At 42.6% G+C, this 23117-nt stretch overlaps 1 protein-coding gene across 2 annotated transcripts in view; it reads right to left on the bottom strand.

Moving 5' to 3' along the window:
- APPL1 (adaptor protein, phosphotyrosine interacting with PH domain and leucine zipper 1) overlaps positions 1 to 23117 on the bottom strand; it is a 251911-nt gene that overhangs the window by 31094 nt on the left and 197700 nt on the right. For both annotated transcript variants that reach the window (XM_085624666.1, XM_085624667.1), the window contains exon 20: positions 1427 to 1477. In XM_085624666.1, the coding sequence (XP_085480792.1) occupies positions 1427 to 1477 (51 nt within the window). The remainder of the gene's footprint in view (positions 1 to 1426; positions 1478 to 23117) is intronic.

Genomic DNA, 23117 nt, shown 5'->3' with positions numbered 1-23117 from the left:
CCATCCTCCAAAAACTCCAGTGGTTTCCTATACAAGTCCACATTACCTAAAATATCTTCCATCACTTACAAAGAGGTAAACTTGAGAACTCCACATTATGTGGCAAGATCTGCGGTGAGCTAAGTAACATTTGCAGCAGCAACATGATCAGGCTTGAGACACAAAAATGCGAGAAGGAGAATACAAAAAGCCCTCTCTTGCTACATTACTAGGATCTGCAATTCTTCTCTCACAGTCATTCGGCAAGCTCCCTCACTCCTTCCCTTCAGTAAGGAACTCCTCTTCAAGCACTGTAAAGCAACACCTGGTCAAAGTACAACCCGCAGCTTCATAGATACCTGATGATAATCCCCCTTGTCACATCTTCATCCCTCCCCCCATTCTCCTCCTCTACACTTCTACACTGTACTCCCAACTTTGCACAGGGCTCTAAGGCTTAGGCTTCTTAGACTGGTGGACTCTGAGTTACTGGAGTCGTGAATCTTGTTGGTCAGCAGTCTTTAGGGCTTGAGAATCAAACTAGAGCAGTGCGGAGAGATAACCAGTCTTTCAGTCCCTTGGGTTTGGAAATAAATAACCTAATGAGAGGAGGACACTGAAGCTGGCCATACAGTAGAGTTTGGTTCTAGTGGCTTAGTTACTAACCTTACTTCCTGGAGATGTGAGTCATGTTACATCCTGCTTTCGTGACGTAGGTTTAAATAGCACTCAGATGCACAATAATGCTCTACATGCAGCAGCCCATGTTTGATATTGTTCTTCTGGAAAACTAAGGGCCAGGTGTTTGAATGTCTGGTCACAAAAAACTGGTTGCAAACTGCAAACAATAGTTTTGCAACCAGTAGAGATTTTTAAGAACCGACCTATGTATTAATACGTCGGTTCTTAAAAATCAAAATTGTATTAAGACGCAATCCAACCTACATCATGTATTTTAATAAGGTAAGTTACAAAGTGCGACTCACTATGATAGTAGGCCATCACCAGGATGGTGGCTTGCTGTGGCAGGCAACCATCATGAGTGTGATTGGCTTTCTATAAAGTGAACTTTTTTTCTAAATGCAGCCTGCGGTCCTTAAAGGATATGTGACCACAGCTTCCTCTTCTACCAACTTTTTTTATGTATTAAGAAAGGGATCAAATGTGAACTCCTGCCTTTTTGCAAATGCATTAAGACCACCTTTGATGTACAGTAAAATATCAATAACTGCAACCGGATTTCAGATGCAAACACTGATACATTAGATTTGATATCTGTAAGGGATGCTTAACGACACACCACATCCACATACCAAATTAGTATCATTCGTAATTCCATTTTAGGAGTCAGTAAAACATTTGCATATTTTTACAGCACAGTAATACTTTTTCCTGGATTGTTCACTTTGCCCAATTAGGCTGCCAAACAGTAATTCCATTTTCTTACCAGTTCTGAATGAAAAGCAATCTGCTTTGCCAGTCCAACAGAGTCACAAATCTAAAAGACACACATTGAAAACAAAGACATAATTAACATCATTAGAATACCTCAGTAGACATATTTGATATTTGCAATTAAGTATTTCAATTGGAACTGAATGCACATGGATTATTTAAAGGGTACAAATGCCATCTAGACTGCTTTTTAGAAGATTCGTTTAAAACCAGCTCCCACCTGGAAACAATCTGCATCAGGAGTAAAATAGCTTGCAAACTTTCATAGGAGGAACACATAATGTGTGAGATCAGAATCCCAATAGTCATCTTAACATGTTCGTGTCAACATTAAGAGGCTAAACGCATAAGAAAATTCAATAATAATACTCTGAGGAAAAGTTGAAAAAGGCTTATTTTTCCAGGATATGTACAAAAACACACAGCCTAGATAATGTACACTATTTCTGATAACAAACGAAATATACAATAAACGTATTAATTTTAAGGTGTTCCTCTTCCACTGTAACAAAACACTGTACAAAAAAGAAGGTAAGAAGTGAAAATATAAACTGGATGTTGAAAGGAACTGTTGTTAACAATCTTGAAACACTGGCATTCAATGTAGAAAATGGGTTTGGCATACCATAAATCAGTAAGTAATAAAAACAAGAGGAAGTCTACAGCTGACCTTAACATGTGGATGTCGACATGGGTGGGAAGAGGCCTATCACACACTGTACTCAAATGATGTCTACAACTGAGGCATGTGAAAGTTGGTGCTTAACATTAAGTGGACTTGAAGGAGCCTATTTGTTGCTGCTCTGATGTACGTTAAGCAAGGTAATGTCAGAGATGTTCAACCCCACGTACATAATGACTATTTTGGGTAGGCAGAAGATCATCAGCTGGCAAAAGAGCTGAGACCCTTGGCTAAGGCTGTATCTTAGGATAATTTAAGAGACACCTCTCTAAAACCAAGCTGCTCATTTGCAGATGCTCACTAGAATAGCAAAATGGATTCAGAAAGTTACTGAGATCAGGGCATCTGGATTACTCTAGGTTCCATAGAAAAACAATCAAAAACAAGCTTATCCATCTGCTGAGAAGCAAATCTTTTCAACTATGAGACACTGGCCAACAGTAGCTCAGTGGTCCTTGGAACCAATAGATATGTGTGACACAGTTTTCAGTGTGTAAAGAGGACCGCAGTAGCATTTTGTGACTCAACATTCTTGGACCTAATAGATGTCTTGTAGAAAGCAAGCCACCAAAGTGAGACAACACAAAAAAGGCAAAAGCTGAACAATCTTTTCAAATTGAATGTCTGTAACAGAACATCTGTCTGAGAGGAAAATCCTAAATCCGAAGGATGCTAGAATTAATGTATCAGCAGTACCTGTGTTACAAAAATACCACTTGGACAAGAAGACCACATTAACCATATTTCACATCATAAAGCAAAAATGTATAAATAAGTAGGGAATTTACTCAATTTTGCTTACACTAAAACATACACGTTTCAGGTTAACCCCTTAGCTGCTGAGGCTTCCCCTACCTTATACCCTAGCTAGCCCCGTCCGGAACCTTTTTTTGATATTTGGCACCATTTAAGCTTAAGCCTTCAGAACTTAGTTCCACAAATGGTATCCGGGCCAAATTTGCATCCTTTTTCCTCACATGTTGCAGCTTCTGAAGATAACCAGGGTTTGTGGATTTTCAGCAACAACAGAGCAATTTCTTTTTTGAAAATGTGGAAAAAAGTGCTGTGCAAAAAAGAATACCTTTTAAAAAAAAATTATTTATTTATTACATTTTTCAAGACATGGTCCGTCCAGTTTCCCCGTCTCTTTCCCAATGAAGTATTGCTGATATAGACCCCAAAAACCCTTGGGACAGTTCTGCAGTGGAAGTAATTCATTATAAGCGTCAGAATGAGTGTTACAATAATGCATATCTGCATTCCATTCCGTGACAAGAGGTATGGGACCATGAGCCCAACACATAACTACTCTAAGCTTGGCGAGCAACAATCCCATCGTGACTAATTTTCTACTGCCAGCTTCTATCTCCCTGTCATACCCCAATAGTGCAACCAGCGGACTGGGGACCAAGCGCTGTCTAGTGATTTCACTTAGTGTCGAGCAGACCTTATCCCAGAATGCCAATACTCTGGAGCACATTCATGCAACATGAAGAAACCCAGCATCCTGCTCTCCGCATCGGTCACATTTTGCAGTGTCTCGTAAGCCATAGCGGAACAATCTGCGGGGAGTATAATACACCCTATTAAGGTATTTAAAATGAATTAAGCGGTGTCTACCATTCAGGGACACTTGTTTTGTCGCCTCGCAGCAGTATATCCACCACTTATCGTCTATAGGAACGTACAGATCTCTCTGCCACTCTGCCTCCACATTAGCCTTGTGGAGAAGTGCCTTCTTTGGAACCTGTGCAAAGGAGTACAATGCAGTTCTAAGTTTCGCCGGAGTCTCCAGTCGTATAACGTGTGAGACCAGGCAACGGATTGGGCTCCTGCATATTCATCGCCAATCAATTCCTGACATGCATGCCGGGCCCTAAAATATTGATACCTGTCCAATAGTGAAAGCCCCGGCAATCCCGCAGAAAGATCCTCCCAGTCTCGCATAACCCCATTTTGAAAGAAATCGCCCACAGTGTGTATGCCTAAACGTGTCATTGTTCGGCACACATCTTTTTCCCTTCCTGTTGGGAATCAGGAACACCAATCTAATGGTGTTAATGGAGAGTACAGGAGCGCTCCTGCCTGGGCGTCCAGCAGCCTATGCCATGCACGCACGGTGGAGTTTAGGGAGTCCAGTATTCCATGTCTTCGAACAGGGGGCTTAAATAGTGGTTCTGTGGGAGTGTGAGAGGGCCTGCCACATCACGCTCTATAAACATATGCGGCAGATCTTGTGGAACATGTATATGCATGCGAGGCCTGTGCTGCTCTGTAATATGATTCTAAGTCCGGAGTCCCAAGCCCCCCGGCTGAGTACGGGAGCGTCAAAGTGTCCCAGCTGACCCCCAGTTGCTTCCCAGCCCGAGCCAGTTTAATTAGGAGCAAACACAACTTTCTAAAAGCACTGCGTGGTAAAAGTATGGGGATATTGATGACTAAAAATTAAAATTGGGGCAAGATTACCATCTTCATTAGAGAAATACGCCCTATCAAAGAAAGGGGAAGCCTTATCCATCTGTTAATGTCATCTTCCACCCTTGAAATAGCAGTCCCGTTGTTTTCTGCTATCACTACCGCTGGTTGAATTTGTATCCCAAGGTACCAGACCGGGTCTGAGATCCGCTGCATCGGGAAGACCAATCCAACAGGAACAGTGGTGGGGGTAAGGGAAAATATTTGCGAATTTATCCAGTTAATCTTGAGCCCAGAAAGCCTACCAAAGTGGACCACATCAGTTAATATGGGATTTAAGTGTGTCTCAGGGTCCCGAACATATAGTAGGGTGTCCTCGGCATACGCTGAAATTATTAATACGTATTCTGGAAACCATATCCCCCTGCGGCTGTGATATTCCCGCAGCGCACAAGCCAGAGGCTCAGCGACCAGTGCATATAGGAGTGGGGACAGCGGGCAGCCCTGAGGAGTCCGTCATGAGATGGATATAGGAGCTGTGAGGTCCCAACCCAGGCATATCCTAGCCGTTGGCAGGGTGTACAATGTTGTGACTAGTTGGATAAAAATGTCGCCCACTCTAATTCTCCTTAACACCGCCTTCATGAAGGCCCACTCAACAGAATCAAACGCCTTCTCGGCATCCAGGAAAACCGCTGCAGCTCTGATTCCTGGGTCTATTCTTTGGATAGTCCCGAATACTGTTCGTAAGTTCAAAGTGAGGTTACGGCCAGGTACAAAGCCTGCCTGCTCACACAAGTGGTATCAGCGGTGCTAAGCGGATAGCACCAGTTTCTGCGCCAGGTAGCGAGGAGTGTTGTGGTGGATGGCTTTGTATATCAAAAAGAAGGGGGAAAGAGAGGTTTTTAACGGTTAGGTTCACCCTCCCATTGTATGTATAATTAAATAAATAATCTGAGTCGTCAGATTATGAGAACCTAACCAAAGGGTGTGAGGAAAGCACTTGTTTCCTGAAAAACCCAGGCAAAAGAAAGAAAGGGCAATTCCTTTCTTTAGTCCCCTCACTCACCAGGGTTTCCCCACGGTGACATGCTTCATCATTGGGGTCCTCTCAGTCCTCTACGGGCTGAGGCGTGCTGCGACTTGCGGATTTACGTAGGAGCACTGAACAAGACTATGTGTTGTGCAAGTGTTGTGGTGTGGAGTGGTTTAAAGTGAGTTAAAATAATTAACTAGTGGGCCAATCTAATTTTATTGTTGCTCCTAGCTAATTAATTAAAAAAGTGGGTAATGTGCTAGAGATAACTACTATAATGGGTAAGTGTACCTAGCATCCGTTGTCGACTAGTTTCAAGCTTCCCAAGCTCTTCATCAGGACTACACTGGGACCAGCCCAGTGTGAATACCACTCCTAGAAGACCTAAATTGGTGCATGAAATAAGTGAAAAAAACGAAAAACGCTGTGCAAATTTAGCATGCGTTACTCAAAATACATACGTAATGTACGTCTCATGGAATTCTGTAGGATGGAAAACAGACATTAAGGGAGAAAAGGCAGATTATGCATTATTGTCTTAGGATAAAAAAGTGAAAAACACTATGCACCAGTGTCGCAATGCTCATTATTCACAAATTATAATTGTGCCACTGTATAGTACTCCCGACAGTACATCTTTCATGCTGGCGTCTAGCTATATTGTGAATAAAGGTGATCGTGAATGCACGAAGTGCACATTTAATAACACACACAAAGTCAAGAAAACATGCGTCTGACAACATAAATTACACACAAGACAGACAAAATTACGAAAATACATACATTTTAAAAGGCAAAACTGTGCCTCATGGTCGACTGAGGGGGGGTTTGGACACTCGTACACCTAGGATAAAGGTATAAGCCATAAAGAAACAAAGTACTTCGAGCGCTGTCCTGTTAGGAATTCCAGCGCAGAATGAAGAGAGTAAGAATGAAGAACCATTTAGATTACGAAGGGGCAAAGGCAACCCCCTGCTGCGTGGTTACTCACTTGTACTCGTCAGGCCACCCGCCGGAAACACCTACTAGTGCACTGCCTCGCCGACCGCATACTGACTGGATGCGAGCCGGGTGCCTAGATATCTACCTGGTGGGGGGTGTGTGAAGAGGAAGAAAGGACTCGCCGGTTGCGGTCGTGTTCCATAGCCGCCATCTTGGAACTGGCAAAAATATCGTAAACATAAGGATTAAGAATAATTCAAAAAAGAAGTTAATTGTTAACAGGAATGCAAGGGATTAGCCATCCGCTGTGTGTTTCTAAGAAAACGGATGAGGAAACATTCGCTGGTTGTGGTTCCCCTCGAACGCCGCCATCTTAGAGCAGGCACCAGTTGTCAAAGTTACTAAGACATAAAAAAATTAATTTTAGGCATTGTCATAAGGGTTAAGTTCATCTGCTCCGTTCAGTGCATAAAAAACGGAGAAGGCTAAAGAGCCTTAGGGTGTCAAATCTCGTAACTTAAATTGGTTCGGCCATCTTAGGTAGGGGAGAACGAGTAAAACAAGGGTTACCAAACAGTGCCACACTAATTCTTTGGAAGTCAATGAGTTCAAAGCCCATAGAATGGGAAAGTAGTTGTCCCATTAGTTCCTCCATGATAGGTTTTAAACAAACCTCCATGCTAGGTTCTACACAAACCCATTAACACCTCTCATGGGTGAAATGAAAAGATAGTTACCTCAGTTGTAATCGTGATTGTAAGGACCACTTGTAAGATACCTCAGATTCTAGAGGATAGTTATATATCTCGTGTTATTAGACCCAATAAAACGCAATGGCGAGCTCGAATTGCCAAATATAATTTTTTAGGCTGATATATTTAGGGTGCTAAAATCAAAGTGGTTGGATAGCAAGAGGTTGCTGACAGATAACTCAGTTTGTAGTGAAATGGCCCCATGGTATATCATCATTAAGGCCGTGGTCGTCTGAACGCAGTTTAAACACCCAACGTTGTTCTTTTTCGTGTAGATTCTTCTCACTGTTGGGATAGTTACTGACATGTTCAAGAATGACCCAGCTGAAGTCATTTGGTGTATGTTGTTTTTCCAAGAAATGCGTCGTCATTTTGGTGTTATTATGTTTGCATCTGAAGTTACTGCGGTGTTCGACCATTCTCGTGCTCACTTTTCTTGTGGTCATTCCCACGTAGTGAAGATTACATACGCATGTAATGAGGTATACTACCCCGGTAGTGTTGCAATTCGTAAAGGATCGCAGATTCCACGTCATGCCATTGTTGCAGGTGACAGTCTTAGTTGCTGTTGTTAGGTGACATACACTGCAGTTGGCACAGGGGTAATGTCCCTCTGGGAGTGGGTGTAGTAGGCGTACTGGACCAACCGTCCTTGTTGAATTAGGTCTGGTGTGTACCAAGTAGTTCTTGATGTTTTTTGCTTTTTTATGGCTAAACATTGGTAGTTGCAGATTAAGACCCCCACTGTTGAGGATTCGCCAATGTCTTTTAATGATCTTGGTCACCTGGTCTGATGCGGTGTTGAAAGTTGTGATGCAGATTTGTCGTTTCACATTCTTATCCGATGTTTTTTCAGGTTTAGGTTCCAGAAGCGCATCACGGTTGTTGTTGGATGCTCGTTTTTGTGCTTTGGAAACAAGATGTGGTGGGTAATGTCGTTGCATCAATTTTTTGGATAGATCTTGAGCTTGCCTTTTGTAGTCCTCTCTCGTGGTGCAGTTGCGTCTTAGACGTAAGAATTGCCCGAAGGGTAAATTATCTTTGAGACTTCTCGGGTGGAAACTCTCATATACCAAAAGGCAGTTTCTTGCCGTGGGTTTAAAATGTGTGGTCGTGATCAGGCGGCCATCGCGCGCCGATATGTTAAGGTCAAGAAAGACCAAATCTGATCTGCTCATGGTGAAGGTGAACTTTAGAAATGGATCTTGTTGGTTAAGCCAGAAAAAAAAGGATTCAAAATCCGTCTCGTTACCCTCCCAGATGAGGAACACATCGTCGATGTATCTCTTCCATAACTTGATATTGTTGATGTGTGGGTTGTTGTTATGGAGGATCTTGTGTCGTTCCAAATGGTGTACGTAGAGCCCAGCCAGGCTCGGCGCAAAGGTGCTTCCCATGCTCGTACCGACAAATCTGCATCACAACTTTCAACACCGCATCAGACCAGGTGACCAAGATCATTAAAAGACATTGGCGAATCCTCAACAGTGGGGGTCTTAATCTGCAACTACCAATGTTTAGCCATAAAAAAGCAAAAAACATCAAGAACTACTTGGTACACACCAGACCTAATTCAACAAGGACGGTTGGTCCAGTACGCCTACTACACCCACTCCCAGAGGGACATTACCCCTGTGCCAACTGCAGTGTATGTCACCTAACCACAGCAACTAAGACTGTCACCTGCAACAATGGCATGACGTGGAATCTGCGATCCTTTACGAATTGCAACACTACCGGGGTAGTATACCTCATTACATGCGTATGTAATCTTCACTACGTGGGAATGACCACAAGAAAAGTGAGCACGAGAATGGTCGAACACCGCAGTAACTTCAGATGCAAACATAATAACACCAAAATGACGACGCATTTCTTGGAAAAACAACATACACCAAATGACTTCAGCTGGGTCATTCTTGAACATGTCAGTAACTATCCCAACAGTGAGAAGAATCTACACGAAAAAGAACAACGTTGGGTGTTTAAACTGCGTTCAGACGACCACGGCCTTAATGATGATATACCATGGGGCCATTTCACTACAAACTGAGTTATCTGTCAGCAACCTCTTGCTATCCAACCACTTTGATTTTAGCACCCTAAATATATCAGCCTAAAAAATTATATTTGGCAATTCGAGCTCGCCATTGCGTTTTATTGGGTCTAATAACACGAGATATATAACTATCCTCTAGAATCTGAGGTATCTTACAAGTGGTCCTTACAATCACGATTACAACTGAGGTAACTATCTTTTCATTTCACCCATGAGAGGTGTTAATGGGTTTGTGTAGAACCTAGCATGGAGGTTTGTTTAAAACCTATCATGGAGGAACTAATGGGACAACTACTTTCCCATTCTATGGGCTTTGAACTCATTGACTTCCAAAGAATTAGTGTGGCACTGTTTGGTAACCCTTGTTTTACTCGTTCTCCCCTACCTAAGATGGCCGAACCAATTTAAGTTACGAGATTTGACACCCTAAGGCTCTTTAGCCTTCTCCGTTTTTTATGCACTGAACGGAGCAGATGAACTTAACCCTTATGACAATGCCTAAAATTAATTTTTTTTATGTCTTAGTAACTTTGACAACTGGTGCCTGCTCTAAGATGGCGGCGTTCGAGGGGAACCACAACCAGCGAATGTTTCCTCATCCGTTTTCTTAGAAACACACAGCGGATGGCTAATCCCTTGCATTCCTGTTAACAATGAACTTCTTTTTTGAATTATTCTTAATCCTTATGTTTACGATATTTTTGCCAGTTCCAAGATGGCGGCTATGGAACACGACCGCAACCGGCGAGTCCTTTCTTCCTCTTCACACACCCCCCACCAGGTAGATATCTAGGCACCCGGCTCGCATCCAGTCAGTATGCGGTCGGCGAGGCAGTGCACTAGTAGGTGTTTCCGGCGGGTGGCCTGACGAGTACAAGTGAGTAACCACGCAGCAGGGGGTTGCCTTTGCCCCTTCGTAATCTAAATGGTTCTTCATTCTTACTCTCTTCATTCTGCGCTGGAATTCCTAACAGGACAGCGCTCGAAGTACTTTGTTTCTTTATGGCTTATACCTTTATCCTAGGTGTACGAGTGTCCAACCCCCCCTCAGTCGACCATGAGGCACAGTTTTGCCTTTTAAAATGTATGTATTTTCGTAATTTTGTCTGTCTTGTGTGTAATTTATGTTGTCAGACGCATGTTTTCTTGACTTTGTGTGTGTTATTAAATGTGCACTTCGTGCATTCACGATCACCTTTATTCACAATATAGCTAGACGCCAGCATGAAAGATGTACTGTCGGGAGTACTATACAGTGGCACAATTATAATTTGTGAATAATGAGCATTGCGACACTGGTGCATAGTGTTTTTCACTTTTTTATCCTAAGACAATAATGCATAATCTGCCTTTTCTCCCTTAATGTCTGTTTTCCATCCTACAGAATTCCATGAGACGTACATTACGTATGTATTTTGAGTAACGCATGCTAAATTTGCACAGCGTTTTTCGTTTTTTTCACTTATTTCATGCACCAATTTAGGTCTTCTAGGAGTGGTATTCACACTGGGCTGGTCCCAGTGTAGTCCTGATGAAGAGCTTGGGAAGCTTGAAACTAGTCGACAACGGATGCTAGGTACACTTACCCATTATAGTAGTTATCTCTAGCACATTACCCACTTTTTTAATTAATTAGCTAGGAGCAACAATAAAATTAGATTGGCCCACTAGTTAATTATTTTAACTCACTTTAAACCACTCCACACCACAACACTTGCACAACACATAGTCTTGTTCAGTGCTCCTACGTAAATCCGCAAGTCGCAGCACGCCTCAGCCCGTAGAGGACTGAGAGGACCCCAATGATGAAGCATGTCACCGTGGGGAAACCCTGGTGAGTGAGGGGACTAAAGAAAGGGATGGCTTTGTATGTCATGCATGCTATTTTTAGGTGGATCCTAGATTCATAAGGTAGCCAGTTCAGAGAGTGGAGGGCTGGGTTGATGTGATCATTTTTCTTTACGCCTGTGATGAGCCGTGCAGCAGCATGGAGGGTAGCTCTCAACGGTGCTAGTTTTATTTTTGGGAGGCCAACAAGGGTAGCATTCCCATAGTCAAGTTTGGAGATCACAAGAGCCTGAACCGCCATCTTGAGGTCTGTATTGGGCAGGAAAGGCTTTAGTTTTCTTAAGATGTGGAGATGGAAATTGGCCGCTCTGGTTGTGGAGCTGATGTGATTCATCACAGAGAGGTTGGTGTCTAGTGTTATTCCTAGGGATTTTGCTGAATCAACAATATGCGGAGTACAGTTCAAGGCGGTGAGTAGTGGGAGCCAGTCTTTGATGTCAGAGGTGGTGTTGGGAGGTGAGATTAATAGGAATTCAGTTTTGAGGGCGTTAAGTTTGAGGTGGTTAAGTGTTAACCAGTGTTGAGTTTTATTCAAGATGTTATTGAGAGTGCTGATGTCGTTAGGAGAGGTAATCTTCATGTACAATTGCGTATCATCAGCGTACATATAGTAGGAGATGTTGGAGTGTTTGAGGATTTCAGTCAGGGGTTCCATGTAAAGATTAAACAAGGTGGACGAAAGTGAAGAACCTTGGGGAACGCTGATAGTGACCAGTGTCTGATCGGATAAGTCAGGATTGATTAGGACTCGTTGAGATCTGTTTTGTAGGAATGAGCAGAACCATTTTAAGACAGTACCAGCGAGACCCATCCTAGGTTCTAGGAGGTTCAGGAGGGTTTCATGTTTGACTGTGTCAAACGCTGATGATAGGGGAAGAAGGATTAAAAGACAGAATTCATTATGATCGAGAAAGCGGAAAGCATCGTCGACAATGTGGACCATGGCGGTTTCAGTACTATGACCTGGTCTGAAACCAGATTGGCAGTGGTCGAGGAATTGGTGCTGGTCAATGTGATTGCAGAGTTGTTGATAAACACATTTTTCCAGGAGCTTGGCTAAGGCTGTGATGCTCGAAATGGGGCGAAAATTGTTGGGATCAAAAAGGTTTGCGTCTAGCTTTTTTAGTATAGGTGTGACTTGTCTACTTTTTAGACATTCTGGCAAGGTGCCTTGCATAAGAGAGGCGTTGATAATTCTGGTCCATAGGGGTATCAGGAGGTGTGAAGTTTCCTTGAGGAATTTGGCGGGGAGAGGGTCATTGAAGTGGTTGGAAAGTTTAGTGGAAGACAGTAGTTTTGAGATGTCAGTGTCCTCAAATGTCTGAAAGATGGACCACGAGGCATTGTTTTTAGGTTTAAAGAGAAGGTGGCTAGGACAAATTTCCTGCGAGGTGGAGGTGCATTGCGACTGGGTTTCAGGCGGTAAACAATTCACAGCAATGCGGAGCTCATTGTCAATTGACTTAGTTTTATCAGAAAAAAAGGAGGAAAATATTTGACAATTAGGTAGGGGGGTTGTAGTTTCAGATGTGGAGGATTTACGCTATCCATTAGTTTGTTGTTTCACTAGTTCAAAGAGTTTTTTGGGACGATTGAAGGCTGTGTCCAGTTGCTGACACAAAAATGATGATTTTGCACTTCTGATGCACCTATTGTAGTTCCTTCTTTTTTTACGCAAGAGTTTAAGGTTTGAAAGCGATGGGGTCTGTCTCCACACTCTTTCTGCAAGTCTAAGGGCACGGCGTTCCTTGTTAAGGTTACATTTGAACCAGGTATTGGTTTTACTTATCAGGTTTACTTATCAGTTGATCTTGAAAGGCGTTATAGAAGGAAATTGTAAGCCCATCAACGCCAGGGGCCCTACCAGAACGCATAGCGTGGATCACTGCTTTGACCTCACCAAGAGTGAGTGGGGCCATAAGATGTTCTCTGTGCGATTTTGTTAACCATGTCATCTGGATGTGTTCCAGGTAGTCTTGGATATCGTTATTGCCTGGGGAGGACTGGGAGGTATAATAAAGCTGGGAGAGGTACCTGTGGGATCGATTTGCGATATCTTGTCTATCGTTTAATGGGCGGCCCGCCTCATCAAGGACTTCTATAATAGTGTCAACATCTCGCTTGGAACGTAATAAAGCCGCTAAGGTAGCTCCTGGTCCCTCCCCTTCCCCATAGACCCTGGCCGTGGCACACTTCCCCAGGTGTTTAACTTCCCTATCTGTGTCATGGAATTCCTCTAGCACTACTTTTATGTCCCCCAAGACTTTGGCGTCTCCTGTTCTTTGAAAAGCCTGCTTTCTCCAATTTTGATAAGCGGTCCCTAAGCGACCTAAGAACCCCTGCTTACTTGAAAATACCTATCCCCCGAATATAAACCTTAAATGCTTCCTAAATGGTGACAATGCGGTCTACAGATCCTATATTTTTTTCAAAAAATATCTTTATTGCCTCTGTAATTTAAGCAGTGAATACCAAGTCCATCAATGAATAAAGGAGTAACCACCAGAGAAACGCCCAAACCCATTTAATTTCAGATCCAACTGAACAGGCGCCTGGTCCAAGTAAGTGCTTGGGTGAAGTGCACATGCCTCTACCTGCGAAAATAGGCTAGCCAGTAGTCAATTTGAGTGCGTATGACGTGAGGGGCAGAGTAAGGTGTGTATCCTGCAACTTCAGCAGAACGCTGCCTCCACACATCCACCAGACCCAAACTATCCCTGAGGTCCAATATGGCGCTCGCGGCCGCGGAGCGACGGCGATTGGGCCCCCTGGAGCGATCCCTAATTGGGTCAAGAAAATAATTAAAATCTCTGCCAAATGCTAGGGGGTGTCCTTATCGCGCATCAAAATAACTCCGAGTTTATGATAAAATTGTGGGTCATCATAGTTAGGCCATATACATTCACTAGTTTAACAGATAACCCATCTTTCTGGCAAAGTACAATGACATATCTGCCATTAGGGTATGTCTCCATAGTATGCATCAGTATCCCTGACTTTGGGTTAACCCACACCAGTACTCCTCTAGCATGAGTCGGGAAGCCTGCTGCCCTAATACCCCCTTTAAATAGCCTGGATGAGAGCATACCACTCTGGGGCAACAGGTGAGTTTCCTGTAGTAGTGCTACATCTATCGAGTGCCTCTTTAGGTATGATATCACTCTCATGAATTTTCTGTGGTTGTTCAGCACCCTTACATTCCAAATCAAAAAACGCACTGTGCTACCCATAACAGATTACTCCGAAGGTGACTCCCTATATGACGTAATGTGGGACAGCTGGTCTGCACCATTAACCACAGCTCTACAAATGACTGTCCTGCAATCCCAATGATGTGCCTCTATCTGGGCCTGAGAATCAAAAAAGGACTCGCATGGCCACACAGGGAGCAGGCTGCTGCTGTAAGTTGGCGCTGCTGCTGTCTATAAACGGGGCCTGATTCCAATCCCCGGGACGTCAGGAGGCACCGGGGGGAGGATGGGAAGGGTGCAGCTATTGTCGGACACTGAGAAGGACCGCGAGGCACCGGTGCCTGCTCTAGGGATTCCCCCCTCACAGCATGCACAGTGCGCTGATTTTGCGGCGAGGAAGCAATGGAGACTTCGGATTCTGCAGGATTATTAAGCGGTAACGGCGGAGCTGCGCTAGATGGCGGCCATTACAGAGCCAGGCAAGCTCTGCCCCCCACAAGAAAGCATACCTTTTTCAAAAATGCATTTCCTAAAAGCTTTGCTGTTCATTTTACATAAACAAGCAAAATTGTACGAAACAAAAAAAAAAAAAAAACATTGCTTTTGTAGTTTCTACCTACTTGCTGTTTGTGGTGAAAACTGGACTGAATGTTGTAAGTTTCTGACACATAGACTAAGTAACAAATTCAGCAAATTTGTATAGGTCGCTTATGATTTTCCAAAAGAAACTAATCATTGAATCAAAAAATAATGTAAAGAAATAGGAAAAATTATAAAGAGGCTACTTTTGCATTTCAAATGTTTTGCCCCAACAGCTGTCTTACAAAAGTAATATACTGTTACGTCCATCAAACCCTCCTGTTTGCAGGGACATTTAGTGTTCACTGGTTGTCAAAAAACATGCAATACCCAGAGCCAACAACTGAGCTTTAGCCTATAAAGATATTTTACTGTGTACTCACCAGGCAGTAATTGATATGGTAAAACTATAATGAATGAAAACCATATGCCTTTTTAAATGTGTCTAAATTACTGAGTTTAGAAAAAGAGGTTTTTTGTACAACTCAGAATTTGGGGTTATCAGACTATTATGTGATTCATAGGGCATTTTGCAAATATTCTTTCTTACGAAAAGGTAAATATTGCCCCCTCTGCTCAGTGAGTTGAGTGGTTGTTCCAGTTGCTCTGGCTTTCTGTCTTGGGTTGACATATTGAGAAAGTCCTTAGTGTCTGGGGGTCTAGAAAGCCTATTACCAGACCGTGTTCTGGTATGAAAATCCAGAAAATGTAAGAACTTCATAGGCCAAATGGAGTGAACCCAATCTGATGATTCCTAGTATTAGGAAACAGATATAGCTCCTACTTACCTCTGGCAACCATTTATCGGTCACTGATAAGTTTGTTGAATGAACACTCACCACTGAAGGGAATTGCTTGCCACCGGGGCATTACTCATTGGGGTTGATGAGAGGCTTCTACACAGACCAGCACTAACAATTTCTCACAGGCACTAAACACCTGGAACAAATCCAAAAGCATTTTCCAGAAGATTTTCTTGTAGGAGGAGGAGCATCCAGAAGCACAACAAATAAGCAGGTCACAATCAAACTTAATAGTCTTGAAAGCCAAGCAGCAGCCAGGGGAAAAAGGCCCTGAAATATCCCTCTGACACCGAGAAACACTGAATTCCCTGAGTGCCCTTTATTGTCTTGATGCCCAAATTCTCCAAAAAGTGATAATAGGTAACTTTAACTAAAATTCAGGAAAATCCTACGGTTTCATTCCTCATCCAGGTTAGACAGACTGCTGGACGGAGCATGCATTTTGTAATAGAGCATCAAAGCAGAGGAAAACATAAATTACCTTTGTGATCAAGTGATGAACAGAAATGTGGCAAAATAGTTTAATAGTTAATTTGAAAATATTATCTCCCTTACACAAGGAGGAGAAATGTTTGCTGCACACCAGGTAGCTTTCCACTGCAAGAACATTTAACATCTGTGCTTAAGTAGACATTTTGATACAAATCACCTTCTTTAAGTGCAACAGATCAAAGATGGGCTGCAAGCCAGCATCATTCTTTACTAGGACAGTGTAAAAATTCAAGCTCTTCCCGTTCTACATGTGTGGCAGGTAAACTACTGCTTCTTTGAAAAGAAGTTAAATCATCTCACAAAGGAAAATGATATTAAGATTGGTAGATGGAGGGCTGGGGAGAGCTGTGTTTTTTTGGGTAGAGGCCAGCAAGTTGAGAGGAGGGCAAATCAGCAAATGTCAGAATGTCAATGCTCTCAAACTAGTACAAAGTTATTTGTTGTTTCCGCTAGAGGTGTTTTGTGGGTAATGCATTCCTCAATGGCAAAGTTTAGTAACCCGAACAAGGCAGGTGGGGAGGCTGTGGTTGAGCCACTAGCTGTGTTGTTTCACTACTGCCCAAAGAGATGAATTTAATGATGGGTGGACCAATGGTGCTGAAAAGCCTTTGAAAAAATTGATAATACTTTAAAAGTCTGCAGGAATGGTTTCTGGGAGGAGAAAGTCATTAGGGCCTAGCAATGGCCTTTGAGCTTTTAGAACATTTAATAAATTCATCTTGCTTGTCAAATGCAAATGACCTGTGGTGATCCGTGGTTTAGAGTTCGGGGGTATAGCGAAGACAATGGTGGCGCGGATTGCTGCTCCAGCGTTGATTTCATCAAGTTTCAATCAAGCACTGGAGTAGCTCTCTATTTAAGATTGCACCTTGGCAAACTATACAAGAGTAATTTGCCGGACATGAAATTTTCAACGAATGTATGATCAATGCAAGATTTGTCACCATCAACTTCTTTGGATCTTTCACCTTCTGCCTCTCAAATTGAAAAGTACATTTCTTCTACTGGTGCGATGGGCTTGAATCAAATTCTTAAATCTGTAATTAAATCCAATGTAGGAAATACCCAAAACATACAAAAAAGAGAGGCAACAGAAATAGGCAGTCAAATGGCCAAAGACTGCCATCTAGAAGCAGCAGACCTTAGAGGTGGGCAATAGTGTTTCATGCTAATCATTCTTTTTTACATACACTCAAGTGACTATCTGGGTGGCTTTAATCATCCCTAGCTGCTTGTTTTGAAATTGGACTAATGTAGGAGATGAAGGAAATATTCTAGAAGCACTATTTGCCTACTACTATTGCTCAGGTAATATCCCCACATTATGGATTGGGAGCATATTACTCCCACTATAAAAAAAAATAGGAGCAAAATGGAACTTAAAAACTATAGACAGATAGCTTTACTGAACACTGCTGGGAATATTTGCCACATGAACAATTCGTTTTCATAAAGAATCGAACTAGATTAGACAAAAATAGCAATTCTTGTAACGATTGTAGTCAAATACGCTAAGTCGAAAAACCATCCAATCTATGTTGCTTTCATTGACTTCTCCCAGGATTTTGATCAGACCGATCACACAGTTCTTTGGGAAAAACTTGCACAAATGGATTTACCTGCAACACTCTTAAAATTGATAGTGACTTTACACTAACCTATCTGGGGCAAAGTAATTTTAGGGTGATACAGGGGTGTTTCTGAGCCAACTGCAATATAAAACGGTCTAAAGCAAGGCAGTGTTGTAGCCCCTTTACTTTTTTTCCTTGTATCCAAGTGACCTACCAAATTGTTTTTGGTCCATTAACAATTTCTCCCCTAGGTTAGGAAACTTCAGCTTCCATTCATTTTTGTATGTCGATGATTTGACTCCATTTGATTTACAAAGAAACTGTAATGCTCTTCACAAATGTTCTGAGAAACACTATGTAAAAATGAATGTGCAAAAAAGTAAAGTTCTTGTTTTCTCTGAAAAACAGAAATCATTCGTTTTTTGTTGGAAAATAGGAGCAAATTGTCTTACTGAAGAGAAAATCCATCCTTATCTTAGTAGAATTTTTTCTGAAAATGTAGATACAAAATTACATATTGTACATACAAGCTCGAAAGCCCTTGCACATGGTGGAAATGCCAATACATTTTATAAACCAGTGGGTAAATAGCATTTTAAAAATATGATACAAATTTACATTGTCAAAATTCCACCAACTTTCTCCTACAAGAGAGAATATGTTCCCTACAAATATTCGCACTTAGTACAGACAATAGAGGGAAAAATGCTCTGTTAATTTTTTAACGTTGCATCTAACATATCAGTTCAAGTGTTGTGGATAGAACTTGGGTTACCAAGTGATTATGTCTTGTTTTGTGCTTCAGTAGTTCAGTGTGTATTTAATATTTTGCATTATGGAGCAGGTTCTTTGAGAAGGATCTTAAACAATGAATTATTTGGGAATACTAATTAAGTATTTTTAAGGTAATTTGAATGAAGCAATGGCCACTTTGGAAATTCCACTTGTTTATCTAAAAACTTAGAAATATAGTCACCTATAACTGCACTAAAAAGACTAATTCCCACCATTAGTTTTACATTTCATAAAACAAATTGCACTACTTTGAAAAATTGCAACGATATACTGTCTATGACCATAGAAGGGAAGGAAGATGCGACCATATTTACGGATGGACCTTGAACATTGCATTAAAAGAACTATGTTTTTACTGAGAGCAGAAGGATCACCAATTATGGCACTAGTGGGAGCTTGGGAGTGGTATCCCTATGATCAACGCTTATGTCCAGTTAGTAACAAAGGATTACAGCAACTGAATCATATTCCTTTCACATGTACCTATCTTGGACAATACTGTGCAAAATATTTAGATACTTATTTTCCGCATTAAAATGTGTTTAAGGCTAGTGACATTTTAGACTTCATTCTATCTCCCACCAATAAATAATTGTGCTATTGTATATTTAAATTCTTAAAGTGTGTTTAAAGATTATTTAGAATAAGAGTTTATCGCACAGTTGCACCTATTCAATCTACACAAAAACTGATTTTATTTGATGTGTGCTATATTCCATATATTGTTTGTCTCCCAATGGGCCCTAAACCAATAAAGCGAAGTTGATGTTGTTATATATTCATCAGAATTAGTGCTGACAAGGTACTTGTCAGCAATGGAAGGGCATATCTCCTCCTGGACATCAGTTGTAGAGGTCTTCATTTGTCAATTGTGTCTAGATTCTTTTCTGGTATTTATGGAACAAGAAATAGCAAACCACATTGTCCAAGCTTGTGAGAATCACATGCTTCACGGCATACACACTATTGATGATTTGTTGCAATAAAGTCATAAACGAGGCTACATCACTATTGTTTTCCCCACTTACAGTGGGTGGGCTTTAAAAGGATCCATGTGGTCTTAGATGTTCTTAAGCAAACTCTTTTCAGCCAGAGGAATGTAATTATTTGACTGGCTAGGAAGATTTGGCAGATTTAGGAAGGTATGATGCTGTGACTTGGCCTGGCATGCTTGTTCCATCAGGATCATTGGGCTAGAATGACTGGAGAGGAAACGTAAGTCCCCTGAGGATGACCACATATTCTTCTGTGCTGCTTTCTTGCTGACTGAGGTTGATGATGAATGTATCTCCCATAACTTTACTAATGCCTCTGTTAAGGCCTCACTGACAGGGCAATAAAGGCTAAAGACTAACTCTTAGTCTTGACTTCTTTCTTCTCAATTGAAATGCCTCTACCGCTTCAGCCAGGATGGTGAACAAGGCTGGGACACTGTACAACGGGTGTCCTTAATATGAGTAGCATGGTCTTCTAGAAGCAGTGCAACTGGCTTTTGGTGCCAGTGAAAGTTGGCCCTTGTTGGACCTGGCCTTTTTTAAAGGGTTATTCCCAAACATTTTGCTTTCCTCCACCTATTTATTTGTATGACCTTGTTTGTGTTGGCTTGAGGACTCTGGGTACTTTACCACTGCTAAAGTGCATGTCCTCTCTCACCTAAACATGGTATGATTGGTTTACACCTGTTTGGCATATTTGTATTACTTATAAGTCCCTTGGAAAGTGGGATACCATATACTCAGGGCCTGTAATTTAGATGCTACTAGTGGGCCTGCAGCACTGCTCATGCCGCCAACAGAGGTAGCCTTTCATACCTGTCTCAGGCCTGCCACCGCAGGGCTAGTGTGCGCAGTTTACTGCCACTTTGACTTAGCATTTAAAACTACTTGCCAAGCCTTAATCCCCTTTTATTACAAACAGGTCACCACTAAGGTAGGCCCTAGGTTGGGCAGAGTGTTGTGTGAGTAAAAGGTAAGACATGTGCCTTCATGTTATGGCATGTCCTGGTAGTGACAAACAGCCTATTTAGTTTTTCACTGCAGTCAGGCCTACTCCTCTCATCGGCTAGCATTGGGAATTCCCCTATATATATTTTTAAGTGGCAATTCCTGACCAGAAAAGAACCGTGTTGCCATGTTTGGTATGTTTAGAATGGTGGTGATAAATCCTACTTACTGCTGTAGTTGGATTTTACATTACTATTTTAGAAATGGCACTTTTAGAAAATTGACATTTCTCTGTGCTCATGACTCTTTGGGCAGCCCGACTCCAATACATGCCTGGGCTGGGTAACAGCTACACTTTGTGCATACTTTCTAGACAGCCATCATACAGGAAGGGCTGGTTGTGAAAGGGGATACATCTGCATTATCTGGATATGGATAGTCTTCCTGGGCTGGGAGAGGGAGAGGTGGTTCACACTTTACATTTGTATAGGTTGTGTCCTGCCCTCACACAAAGGGTTAATTTACCCCCTATGGATCATCTGGAGCCAGGGCTGAGTTGAAAGGGATTGTTGCGCACTTCTAAGAGTTCCTTTGAAGTCACCCCTTCATCAAAGAAATTTTTGAATATAGTACTGGGGCTCTGCGTGGGACTTGTAACCAGACTCTGCTGGCTCTACAATCTGGACATTGCCAGAGTACTCCTGTGCTGCCAGGAGGAACCGCCACTTGGACTACCTGGTTTGTTGTGCTGGCCTGCTGCCCGATGGGCTGCTGTAGGGACTGCCAATTGCAAATGGACCTTTGTGCTGGCCTGCCTACCTGCTGCTCTTTTTGTGACCTAAGTGTTCTCCAAGGGCTTGATGGCTTGCCCCCTGTTTTTCTCCAATCTCAGTGCCATAAAAGATTGCCCATAACACTTGCTGCTGGACTCTGCCAGGTGTCGCCCTATTTGATTTATGACACTGAGGCCAGCCATGTGTTTGAGTCACTAACTCGCACTGGCACTGTGCGTCGTCCAGGAATCCCTGTGGCTATCAACTGGAGTGCACGTTCTGCGGAGCAGTGCATGTTGAGAGCTTTGGTTGCCTGCCTGAACCTGAAGCATGGGCTCTTGTCAGGGGGTTTCACAGCGAAGCGCATGTTGAGCGCTCGTCTTCTGGTGAGAGCGGTATGTGTTGCGATTTAGCGCGGCTCCTTCTGCGAGGGAAATCATGTTGTGCAGCCAACCTGAGATCTGTGTGGCAGTACAGAAGCACCCACTCCCTGCACAAAGCCTGAGGTAATCCCCCTTTCACTGCCATCACCCAGGTCAGAAATGACCTCGGGAGCATCCGCACCGAGAGGTGCTGTGTTTTGGCAGCGGCACTGCGAGCTGTTGGCAGCTGCATTTGGTATCCTGAATACAGGGGAATTAACTAGGTCCCCCTCATGTGGCACTTGAGTTTGTGCATCCCCTTCTACTCTGTGGGACGTACCTTGGGAGCACTTGTTCTTCTGTTGGCATTGCAGGGTAAAACCTCGACGGAGGCCCCCGAGCACGACGTGGAACCCCTGACAGGAACTTGCCTTACTTAGAAAGACTCTGATTTACCGTATGGAAGGTAGTAGGTGTGGAAGTACTTCAGTGCCCTATGATCGGTGCTTGATTACAACAAAGTTTAGTAGGAGCGCTGGTGCACTGAGCTGTATGTTTTTAAAGGGTATATATTGTGATTCATGTGCTTTTTCCTAATCTTAAATTACATTACATGCAGTAAATGTATGATGTATGTCGTTTTGGTCTTGTCTTGATCAAGATAACGAGTACTACCTGAATAATTGCATAGTATGCAAAATATTTATGATTCATGTCATTTAGTCTGGTTTTATGTACAATATAATCTATTTTATAATCCTATGTGGTGTATTCATTGTGTTTCTGTGTGAGTGTGTTGCACAAACACTTTCACATTGCCTCTGATGATAAGCCTACCTGCTCTGCGGCAAGCTACCAGAGGGTGAGAACAGGTTATCTTTGGTGTGTAACTGACTTGCCCTGACTATAGGGGTGGGTTCTGTGTGGCTTAGGTGTACACCATAGCCAAACAAAAAACTCAATTTTTAACAATACTGGTGTCTTAAACTTCTCTAACAAGGGTACTGGCTCCTCATTGGAAACTGGTGTCCCAGTTTGAGACTCCAACGACAGTCCATCAAGACTCCTAAACTCCCTCTGAGGGCGGCATCATCCCTGAGTCAACAGAGAAAGAAACACTGGTGAATCTACCTGTTAGACTTGGCCCTCTCTGCAGGGTCAGCACCAAACTCTTTGCCTTCACCCCTCCTTCTGAACCCGTTTTTGCTGGCTTTAGGACTCTGCACACTTTATTGCTGCTAACCGATCCGAAAGAGCTTGTGCTCTCACCTTTAAATATGGAAAAACTGGCTTACTCCCAATTTCCACATTTAATTTACTTGGAAGTCCCTAGTGAAGTGATAGTACATGTATCCAGAGCCTGTAAATTAAATGCCTGCAGCACTGACTGTACCACCCACTTAAGTAGCCTTTTGAAACATGTCTCAGGCCTGCCACTGC

Source organism: Triturus cristatus, chromosome 9, assembly GCF_964204655.1.
Source record: "Triturus cristatus chromosome 9, aTriCri1.1, whole genome shotgun sequence".
Classification (NCBI taxonomy): Eukaryota; Metazoa; Chordata; class Amphibia; order Caudata; family Salamandridae; genus Triturus; species Triturus cristatus.
This window is presented reverse-complemented; position numbering and strand designations above follow the sequence as displayed.